Consider the following 12,206-nt stretch of genomic DNA (forward strand, 5'->3'; position numbering starts at 1 on the left):
CTTTTTTTATTTTAATTTTCATGTCTAACATGTCTTTCTGCAATGTTATATTGGTAGATTAAAAAATTGGTGCCTGCATTCCTACACTTGAAAACAGTGGCAGCCATCTTGAATTTTGTTTTGTATTACAACGCCCATTCCAAGATTACCTGTGCATCCATATGATTGAAAAACCATTGCAAAGCCCAGCATTTTAGAGCTGAGACCCATTTGTTTTGCTAATCAGAGCTGAACAGGCATTTTATATCATTGGGCATTTCCCGGGTAGACTGAAGCCACTGGAGACTGGTTTTGAAAACCCAGGGCCCTTGTGGCTTTGTCACTTTCAGCAGGCATGAGTGGAAATAAAATTTTGAAAACACTTACTGAATGACAGGACGTTCTAGCTCTGAACCTCATCGCAACTGCAAAGCAGGCTCCAGCAAACTCCCTTGACCAATCCTGGCACTGCTCACAGCATGAGAGCAGCACCCTAATTGGAGGGAGCGGCCTGTCCTGGCGCTCCACAGCTCATTGGAGATCTGCACTTATTCTCAACCCAGCTGTTTGAAGACAGCTGGGTTCAGAGTTTTAAAGTGTGCATGTCTGGCTGGCTGTCGCACGACAACCGGCCAATGAGACATGCACACTTTACCCAATGGGAAGACTGAGAGATAGCTCAGCTATTTGAAGCCTGAAAATATAATTTGCCAAGCCATAGGCATACTTCTGACACCTAAAACAAATGCCTCTATGATAAGTTTCTCAGAGTGTACTGTAAAACAAATGTAGAACTTGTTTTAACATATGCAATGTGCGGTTTTCCTGCAGGACGACGTCTATGCAAAGGCAGGTCACCTGCACTTCCCTTATGAAGACATTGCAGTGCCATGTCCTGCCTCTTCAAAATACTGTTGTTTGAGAGTTTGGCAAAAAAATGCTTGTGAAACCCAGATCTGAGATTAAACTAAGCCTAGAGTGTCAACCTCAGCATAACTCTGATATTGTGCATAATGGGTTACAAGTGCGAAGGCACTGCACAATGAAAACACTACTTTGTGCACTACTTGTTTCAGTGTTACTGTGACAAACTGGTAACTGTTGTCAGCGTGGTGCCTCTCTTGCACCCCATTCGGGGCCAAGCCAGGCTAATTTCTTTAATTAGTAAAGACATTAAGGAATAACCATTGTAGAGAATCAATCTTCTCAAAGGAATTTTGGAGAAAATAATAAGAATTGCTGCATTATATAATGCACATTGCCTCGGCAGGATGTAAAACAGCATTTATAGTTTAGCTGCTTTGACACTATGGGGCATATTTACAAGGCCATTGCACCAGTGGAACGTCACTTTTACCGATGTTCAGGTAGCGCAATGCCCTGATTCATATTTACAATGCAGCGTTAAGCCACTTTGTGTGGCTTACCGCCACTTTGTAAATAGGTTACCCTTTCACGCAGGTATCTGCATGAAAGAGGCGTGCAATGGTTGTTGCTGTGGGCGTTCCACCGCTACACCCATTGCTTTGTAACGCTGCCTCAGATTTACAAGGATCTGTAAATCCGAGGCAGTGCCAAAAACTAACGCCACAGAATAGCAGGCATTAGAATGTCTCATAAGGAGAAATACATTAATTTCTCCTCGATTTTGCTCTTTCTATGTGTGCTGCATTGTGCAGCACACATACAAAGAACAATTCACCTTTAAAAGTTGTTTATGTGCAGGAAGGTGTCCATTCCTGCACATAGGGAATCATCCCTACAAAGTAGGCCCCCTTGCAGTATGGGTCAAGGGTGTCTGTGTTGGCACTAGGTAGCTTTTTTTAGCACCAGTGAAAGGGAAAAAACAGAGGTGAGCCATATTCTTGTAAATACAGTGCTTCCCTACATTTTGAAAATGACACAGCATGGTGCTGCTAAATTGCGTGCAGGGCTGCTAAATTGCGTGCAGCGCTGTGCCATTTCCTTGTAAATATCCCCCTGTATGTACTATGGGCTTCAGAACAGAAGTGAAAGCCTGGTTGTTGTTATTATCACATATCCTGTGAAGAGACACTATTTCTGCTTCTGTTTAAGTGACCTCTTTACAGGACATTGGCCATCACATTCTTTATGTTTTGGATCTTGAAGGAGCATTGTTTCCTGTGCATGCTAGAACACTGTTCACTGGAAAGGTGTTTCAAGGCCACTATCTTTTTTGCCAGTTCTTTAGGCAGGATGGATTCCTGTGCGTAAGGGGCTTGGTCATATTATTGAAGAAGTGCTCAATAGGGGCAGGCAGTAATCTTGCCAACTGATTGGCATTCATTTATTCAATCTCAGGAGGAATGAAAGATGCTTTAGGGATCAAACTCTAGACTTGCCACTCACACATCACGAAATCAGGTACTTTTATTCACTAAGTTCATTATGCTGAGACATGTAGGCAAGTGCGGCCTCAAACAAGCATATGTTGTAGCATCCTGATGAGCAGAATGAAAAGGTACCTTTGGTCAACAGTCACACAGGAGCGTCTTTCTGGAGATGGAAGCAAAAATATTGAATAAACTCATTGTCATTTCACAGAAGGAAGTTTTGGAGAATTGGCAAAAATCGTTGGCATTTTAAAATAAAATATTGTCATTTTAAAAACTGGTTATTGAGGGCCTAATTTATGAGGCCCCTTGGGGGACTTTTATGCCGCCGCAACATCACTTTTTTGACGTTCCAGTGGCACAATGTCCTGCGGCATATTTACAAGGCCACAAAAAGTCTCATCTCAATTGGTTGACCTGCTAACCCCGCCCTAAGGTCTAGTTGTGCCTCTGACCAGTGGTATTTCAGAATCTTGTGTTATTGATTTATAATATCTGCTCTTTTTACAATTGTTCATTGCTTTAATGATGCTGTTATCCCACAGGCCTTCAGTGATGCAGCAATAAACAAAGAGATTTCTGAATTAAAAGTGCACTGTGACACACCCGGATGCAGCTGGAATGGTCTCATGAAGACATATGAAGTGAGTTTCAAAATGTTAGAGTTCCAAACAATTTTGAGATAGTTGTAAGAGGATTTATAAATACATAAACTATAAATCGTGTCTCCTTAAATATATACATACATACATTGTGAGTTTTTTTAATTATCTCGACCAAAAAGTGCAGATCTTTCATGTACAGGTCAATGCCAATATTACCGGAAGATCTTTGATTATATCCTCCTCTTATTTTTTGCATCTTCAATTGAATTCTTCCCTCTGTCCTCTTTCCTTTTTTAATGGTTTTCCTTTCCTTTTCCCCAGGCCTTTAATGCATACGGATTATTTTAACATCTGCATATTCTGAATTTACTTGTTTAAGTTTTCTTGCTATTAACTATGCTTCCATTCTTTATATTTTTGTTCCGACCAGTTTCATTTCTTATAGTCTAACATTTTTATTTATTTATCTCTATTCAGCCTAATTCTTCCTTTTCCATTTCTTTCTTGACTCCTTGATCTCGTCCCCTCCTCTCGTTTGTTACCTCTTTTTTGCTCTTTATATCTTGCCTTCCTTCTTGTTTGCTTTTTCTGTTCCCTATTTCCTTCACTACCTTCGTTAGTGCCTCTCCTAAAAATCACATTCTTTCTTTCCTTTATTATTTTTCTTTCGGTTGCTTATTTAAAAAAAGAAAACTTGTTTCTCCTCTTTGCTCTTGTCATCTTTTTTGTTTTTCTTTTACTCCCTCTTTCTCTCCTTCTGTCTCTCTTTCGTGTAGTTTACATAGTCCACCATCCTCCATTTTCCATCTGTTTTTCCATCGTCTTCTTTGTTTGTGCCTTTCCTTTATCCATTTATTCATTCCTCACCATGTATCACAGAGCGCAAAGCCATTTTGGCACTCTTCACATGGCCACCTGTTTCAAAGTATTCTTTAAAAAATCAATGGGAAGCAAAATCAGAGAAAGAATGGGTGATGATGGTCCTGCCTTTATCACATGCATGATATTTGGGAACACAGAAGAACATATAGATCTCAGCTTTTTTAAACATTAAAAGAAGCTTGTCTTTAAGCATCATGTGAACTGGGGACTGCGAGGTACTCTCTTTCAAGCCTAGATCTTGTGATTTTAAAGCAATAAAGGATCACTTAACTGTATTTGTAGGTCTCTATATCCACTGAATGCACCTGTGATTGTGTGATAGTGTGCACCGGAAACAAGCAGGTGTGGTCGAGCTAAAACATAACATGCCTTTGTCCCAAGATGGCATGTTGAATTTCATCTAGAGTTTGGTTTCCTCCAGTTTCTGTAGCCATTAATGGAGGTTGGTGGTTTGGGCTCCTAGCAGTTAGGTGTTGACAATTGAGAAAGACTGTAACTCATTTAAGCACTGGTTTGATTGGGGTTTAATGTGGGTTCTTTTGCATTCATGGGGCATGGTCCAAGTTCGCTCCAAGACTTTTTACCTCTTTGCCTGGAGTCAGCATGTGACCTGCATTGATGAAATTGAGGATGAACAATTCATTTATTTGCTGAAGTGTTGGATGCTAACATGTATGATGCCACTGTTAGAGCCATTTGACACTAGTAGACTCCTATACATTGAGGTGGCAGACTTGGAGTCACTGATCTTAGGTGCGCTCATAAATGTGGTGGATTTCATTGTTGGAGGTGTGGAACTTTCGTAAACTCATATGCCGGGGTTGATGTCAGTACTGAAGGCATCCGGCTTTAGTAAGCTCATACAGATAGTTGATTTCCGTTTTACAGGCAAAGGAATTTGATTTGTTCATATAGATGGGGTATGTCTGTTTTAGTGGCATTGAACTTTAGGAAGGTCTTTTACATGGGGGATGTCATTTTATTTGTATTTGTCTCTATCTTTTTCTTTCTCGCCTTTGTACTTGTCAATTTCAAATTTTCAATTTCCTCCTTTTGCTTTGTTTCTTTTTTTCATTCTTCTTTTTTGTATTTCATGTATGTTCTGTCTCTCTCATTCTCTTTTTTAGATGTGTTTCTTACTTTCGAGTTCTATCTTTTCTGTTTTTCTTTAATGACTGCTATGTTCAGTTTATTTTCCTCCTTCTATGTTACCCTTATCTTCTCACAATCTTTCTTTTAACTGCATAAAATATTTCTGCATTCGTACATCCATGTAAAGCTGTTTTTCCTTTCCACTAGGACCACCAAAGCTTATGTGAACACGCATTAATCCCTTGCCCTACAGGCTGTGGGCTGGTCGTCATGCGAAGAAAATTGGCTGATCACTTGGACAAAGAATGTGCCAATAATTTGATGGTATGCCCAAAGTGTAAACGGAAGCTTTCCAACTACGAATACCAAGTAAGATTCTTGTTTCGTTTATTTTTTACTTTCTGAGGCTTTGAACTTACAATATATCTTTTAACTGGTTACTGTGACGTAAACACATTTTCTACATACATATGGAGAAGAGTGATGACGCTGTGGAACCAAATTAGAAATTATTCTGACCATGCTCTTATAAATGTAATAAAAAATGTGAGACATCACTAAAACTTTCTTAAACCTACGCAAATGTAATTCCATTGAAGGATGTGCTCTGCTCCTAAAGTGAATGTACATCCATATAATGTATCTTTCTCCTAATAAAGGTACTGTTTAAGCACATTATTCTTTAAATCGCATAACAGGTTCTTAGGAGTCCTTGGCTTTGAACGTGTGAAATCCCACAAAATGAAAAATCATATATTTATGTTAATTTACTCAGATTTTATTGGTATTTTGTTGAAAAATGGGGCCTTGCAGAATAGTGCCAGATGTTTACTAACACAGGCTTGCATTGTGCATGTTATAGCTGTAAACAAAATTCCCATGCAAACTGGCTAATAGAGGAGCCATCTCTTGTCACCGTCTTCGAAAACACATCTATAGGTAAGCCATCCCTTCCACAGTATGCAGTAGACTTAATCTGGGGAGAGGAGTTGGTCCAACGGCTAGGGCGCTCGACCACGGACCTGGGGATCTGGATTCGAGTTTCGGTAACAACGCCAAAACCTCCTGTGATTCTGGGCAAATCACTTAATCTCCCCGTGCCTGAAATGAATGTGTGTCCGTCCTCATGTAATGGAACTGGTGCTATGTAAAGCGCTCTGATACCTGAATCGGTTTGAAGCTAGTTCGCGCTATATAAAACTCTTCCCCCCAAAAAAAAAACCACATATACATTGGAGAAAATGCATGGACCAGTTTCAAGTGAACACAAGGCTAATCCCAATAACCAACAGCAACTAATAACCTCTAGAGTAACTGCTGCAAAATCCAGAGTAGCGTTCTTCCTGCGATAATGCGCTTCAGTGCCACACCAGGGGTAGCAATGCAATTGCAGTACAATACATACAAAGGCGAATGTACACTGCCGGGGTTGAGGTATACCATCTAAGACTAAATACCAACATTGGCGGGCGGTTTAGGGAGAATTTGTACCAGTCACCAAAAGCCACAATATGATAGATGGTTTGTGAGGAGTGCAAAACATATTAAACATTGAAGAAATCTTTCATCTTCAGCTCTTTCTAGGATGTAGTCAGATGTGGAATGTATCAGAAACTTTAAGATCAATTCACTATTTCACTCATCTGGGTTCAAATCTTCAGCCCCTTCTCTGCAAAAGGGTTTGAAAGGTAATGGGACAATTCAGGTTCTGGGAAGAAAAACCTCCCTGCGCCAAGTGATGGTCCATTTTTGTTAAACAACTAATGCTAGGCACTCAACAATCAAGTGTCAGACAAAGTATGGACAGGTCTCCTTGAAAATGAAGTCTCCCATCAAAAGAGATCGCCTTTACACCTTTCACGATGTGAGAAAATCAAGTCAATATGAATGATGATCCCCCTTAAACAATTTATTATTTTGCCTAAACACAGCCTTCATCTTCACTCTGCAGAAACATCAAGAGGGCTGCAAACATGTGAATTCCTCCTTAATACCGCGACCTTTAGACAAGAAAGATGGTATTTCCCAAATAAGAGCAAGCTGATCACCTATATACACCGCTTCCCTTGTCTGTGCTCACATGAGTGGAGAATAGTGAGAGCTCAGTCCGCTCTGCACCCACACTTTGCAAAGTAATGGTAGTTTTATAGTTAAAAAATCTCCTACAGAATACTGTGCAACCACGTGGCGGAACTGGAAACTACTTCTCATACCTATTTAAGCATTGTGTTGTGCTCTGGTGCCACGCACTGGGACGTGCATCAAACACGAAGGTGTTTGATGCACGTCCCAGTGCGTGGCACTATAGCCCGCAGTGCGGTGCAACCTTACCAGGTGCCTTTTTATGAAAGGACTCTGGTCTCCTCTTCTTTCAGCTTGGGTAGCTTCTGCAGGAGTCACCCAGTTTCATGACTTCTTGTGTTGATGTCTGTTAAAAGATGCTGGCCTCATTCCCACCACAGCGTCTCTTGCACTGGTAATAGTAATCCAGTGTATGACGTGCTCTATAAACTACCGTTAGTAGAAGGCTCCCATGAATAACCTGGTGTGCATGCGAGCATATCCGGCAGTAGAGTTTGTACTTTATCACTAAGAAGCAGAATCAAGAGGTGAACACTGAGGCAAAGAAACCAGGCGCACTAGCAAGTTCTTTACCTGTCATCGAGGCCGCGAGGCACCTTGTTCAGGGCCCTCCCCAGATGAGGAAGACGGTATTGCTTTCACATGCAAAAGTAAATTTGTGTCTTGTCTTGAGCACCTCAGCAATCATCATCTCTGCTTCCAATTGAGTGAGGCCCGATGCGCAGAAATATGTAAATCTATTGACTTTTTATATATTATGTGGAAGGGGGATGGGAGCACACTGCCGCACATCCCAGCACTGTTCGCCCCTTTGCATTATGGTGAATGCAATTCACAATTAGCGCTTACTTGGAAATTAGTAGTTGTATTTCCCCAAAGTGTATGCAGGTAGTGCTGTTTATTTCTAGACATGTGTCTCTGAACTTAAATTTTATCAGGGATTGCTGAGAATGCTGCCGCAGTCCTCTCATGTCCCAATACCTCTCACAGGCACACTCGTCAGCTCACTGGCTCAAGGGAGCCTTTTAAACAGAAGGGAGATGGGAGCCCACTGCCTCACATCCCAGCACAGTTCTCCCCTTTGCATTGTGGTGAATGCAATTCACAATTAGCGCTTACTTGAATATTAGTTGTAGTATTTCACCAGAGTTGGTGCAGGTAGTGCTGCTCATCTTTAGGGATGTATGACGTTACAACGCATACTTTTACATCGCATGCCTTTACAAAGCGGTATTTACAACGAATACCTTTACAACGCATAGTGCTTTGGGGCGCTGGATAGTGAATAGTTTAATTTACTATTCCAACTCCAGTCCCCGTGGACACTAGGGAAGGTGTTGGACAGTAAATTAAACTTATTCCTTATCCTAGAGCGCCCCCCAGCGCAATGCGTTGTAATGGTTTGCGTTGTAAAAGTTGCGTCGTAAAGGCACTGCGTGGTAAAAGTTGCGTTGTAAAGGATGTTTCCCCATCTTTAGACATGTGTTTCTGGATTTTATCCTTCATCAGTCGAGATCAAAACATTTTTTATCAGGGGTTGCTGAGAATGCTTTTACTTTTTATATTAATGGTTGTTTTTTACTGTGATTACTAAAATGTATTATGTTTGAATTAATGCCAGCATCGGCATAGCTATGCAAAAGCTTAATGACTCCGTGTTTCCTCTTCCTGTGTGGTCAACTTCTGATGGCACTCTCTGCTTTCTTGTCTGGTCTGAAAAGCTTAAATTAAACCTTCCTCACCACTGTGGGAGATATGTAGGGCTCGGGCCTTCTGATTGTCCTTTTTGTTAACTCTTACAGATGATTGGATGGTGGGTGCATTATATTTAGAAAGCCAACTGCCTGAACACTATACGAGTGTATGAGAAGCATGAAAAAGCAAATCTTCACGTCCATCCGTGGCAGTCTGAGCCAGGACCCCACCTTGCTTCCCAAATATCTAATAGCTCTCCATGCTAGTGAATCTACTTTAGCATGGAAAGGCATGCGGTCTTTACTTTGGGGGCCCCCTGCGGGCCCCCATGGTGAAGGCGAGAGGGGGGTGGACATGGGGGGTACCTGTGGTACCCCCCTGCATTTGCACACACAAAACGCGAGGTGCCTGCCGCTTTGTGTATGCAAATGCATGCCTGCATTTTTGACATTGCGACGGGCGGGGCTTTCAGCACCGTCCGCAACAATGTTAAAAATGCATGATGCGCCCGCCAGTGTGGCATGGCTAGACCGCCGGTCACATGGCGGACGGTCCCGTTTTCCACAGGGATGGCGGACGGGCAACGTCCGTCCGCCATCCTAATCAGCCCCTAGGTTCGGGGTGATATACATCATCTCCATATGTGACTTAATCGAGCACTAGTCCTTGGATTTGCTGTATCTATCTGAAGCATTGATAATGACAGATTGTTCCCCATGATTCCTGAAATTGTCACTGAGACTTAAAACATCCTCTGCTAGAATATTGTGAATTGTGTAGGGGCTGGAATGGTGAAGGAGAAGGCCTCCAACTTAGTGAGAGAACTGAAAAAATTATTGAGCTTGGGTTTGAATAGCAAGGTGGTCTCTGACCCCTCTACTGGCAAGGTCCATCGTGAATACAAAATGGGCAAAGTCACCACCCAATCCTAATATCATCGTAGTGGTGTCAGCCCGCTATAAGCCTCTTTCAAGCCATTGAAGGCCTTCCAGCCTTTCATATGAAAGCCAATTTAGCCCAAGACCTCCAGCAGGGTTCTACTCTTCATCAACCTTCTCTTCGTGTTTCAAGACTAATTCAGTGGCTCCATTAAGGACAAATGCGGCCAAACACTGTCCATGCTATAAGTCGGGATGTAGATTCCAAAACCTAGTATCTGAAAGTTATCTGGTATCTTCAGCAGGTTCTGGAACATGCAGCAAACCAGTTTGTCCCTCCTTTCTTTCTGTTGCTGTATTTTTACTCACATCATTTGTAGGACTGTTGGGCTAGAATATTGGATATTGGATGGCTGAAGTGTCATTTAGGAGGACATCTGAGCAGTTTTGTACTCCCAAAAAGTGTTCTTCTTGAAAGATTGCCCATCATCGGAGCAACATTTCCAAACTTGCCTGTCAACTTTTATCATGTTAATGACTCAGTGAGTTAAGCAATCATTGCTGAACCCTTCTTTGGAATCCTGCTAGGTATGATGGCAATCATCACATGACTGAAGTCAATAAAAGGAGCACCCTTTAGCAGCGTTGGCTATAATACTTTTTATTCCCTATGCTATGACGCTATGAGAGTGCAAATTGGTGTCATCAGGGCCCACACGCATAACAGGTTATTATGAGGATTGATAGCAGGCTCCATGGATTTGTTGTCTCTAATGTTCAGTTTTTGTCATAACCATCATATTTATCTGTTAATGGCAATGTTAGTGTTGATGGTTTTTTTACAGGACATACATAACATAGGGGCTTTTTGTGTCAGACAATTAGAAGCATGCTAAGCATTCAGATTTGGTCTTGGCTGGCCAGGTACATATACAGAAGGTTACTAGAGAGTTAAGAGCTGGTTCTAAGGGAAGGGCCAAGTTCTGAGGCATTTTCAAAAGTATAGTTGGTTTATGCTATTAACATATTTCCATGGTGTTCCAGAGCCGAAAAAGGTCAGGCCTTCCAAACTACTCTGCGTACACTGCAATTCATTAAAGGAGCACCCGGTACAGAAAAGAACAGTTCTCTTGACCTAGTCCTGCATCACCAGCAGTTACAACCACTGCCGCTCGGAGTCACTGTTAGTTATTGCCAGAGGAGAAGAAGCGCTGTTTACCACTGCGGGTTACAGGACTCCCCTTTCATCCTTGCCACGAACGGAGTAGCTATGGCCAATCACCATCGGGTGTGTTGAACTGCAGGCGGACTGCGAGTCCCAGGAGCCGCGGCGTTCTTGGAGCCACACCTGGGGCTCTTCCTCCTGACCACGCCTCCCGCCCCCTGGGTGCTACTTAACGACACGCGGCCCCCGCTCCGCGGGGGCCGCTCGGAGTCACTGTTAGTTATTGCCAGAGGAGAAGGAGCACTGTTTCTTCCAATTCTCAACCGTTTCGATTGTCTCGAAATGGTGGATTGACAGTATGAGCTGGAAGGTAGGGCACACCCCCAATCACCCGGGCAAGCTGCACCCAATACTATCGGTGGTGGCGGGTATAAATCCTGTGCTACACTATGCAATATTAATCAGGGGGGAGAGCAGGTCGCCCGCACAAACTTAGAAGATTCTCCGAAGAGAGTAGAAAGGGCATCAGAATCAGCGGATGTCCAAAGGGGCCAAGGGTCTACACGGGGGTCCCCAAAAGATCACAACGATTTAACAACAAATCCAGGCACACTGGAGTGCAGTCAGCATGTCCCCCAAATAAGGGAGCACGACATATTAAAGCTGCTGTCCTGGAACGTCGCCGGACTGGCTAACAAAATAGATTCCCAATCATGGGCCGACTTAATCAACTCTAAAAGTGTATGTCTCTTCCAAGAGACTTGGGCAAGGGAGGAGTACATCTCCCGGGGCTTTGAGATATTCACAATACCAGCAAAATGGGGAGGAAGAGGTCGTCCATCGGGAGGTCTTGCAATCTGGGTAGCATCGCACTTGGGTTGCCTAGCTACACGCCAAAGTGTGGATTCAGAAGACATCCTGGCTGTCCTCCTGGAATGGCCGAGATTACTCAAACTACTTATAATAAATGTCTATTCCAGACCACTCCCTATATCGGGCACCTCAACAACCATAGAAGAATTGTCCTCCCTTCTGGAGGCCATTCCGGATGGCACATCATATGTAGTGGGGGGGGATTTCAATTCGCACTTTGAGCCACTACCGGGCCTACTCGATGGACCCTCCCTAGAGGAGGATCTAAGTTGGCAGGTCCCTCCGACAGAAGCCCCTCCTCCGAAAGCATGGACACCACTAGCCGTCCAGATAAATACGCTCACCCTTGCCCATGGCCTCAGGGCTTGTAATGGCCGTGCCAAATCCGATATCCCGAGTAAATGTACATACAACAAAACAGGGAGAGAATCTAGAATAGATTACCTCTTGGTACAAATATCCGCTTGGAGAAGGGTTATAGATTTCAGAGTAATACCCAGAGAAGACAGCGACCACAATTCCCTAGAACTGGAATACGCCATCCCCCGCTCTGAGGGCAGGGCATCAAAGGAACACAAGCCCAGGGAAGGATATCTCCTAG

The 12,206-nt window shown here is 43.0% G+C and overlaps 1 protein-coding gene across 1 annotated transcript in view; it reads left to right on the forward strand.

Moving 5' to 3' along the window:
• TRAF1 (TNF receptor associated factor 1) overlaps positions 1–12,206 on the forward strand; it is a 227,475-nt gene that overhangs the window by 71,084 nt on the left and 144,185 nt on the right. The window contains exons 4-5 of the mRNA XM_078641876.1: positions 2,879–2,977; positions 5,120–5,281. Of these exons, the coding sequence (XP_078498002.1) occupies positions 2,879–2,977; positions 5,120–5,281 (261 nt within the window). The remainder of the gene's footprint in view (positions 1–2,878; positions 2,978–5,119; positions 5,282–12,206) is intronic.

Source organism: Lissotriton helveticus, chromosome 5_1 (genome assembly GCF_964261635.1).
Source record: "Lissotriton helveticus chromosome 5_1, aLisHel1.1, whole genome shotgun sequence".
NCBI classification, from domain to species: Eukaryota; Metazoa; Chordata; class Amphibia; order Caudata; family Salamandridae; genus Lissotriton; species Lissotriton helveticus.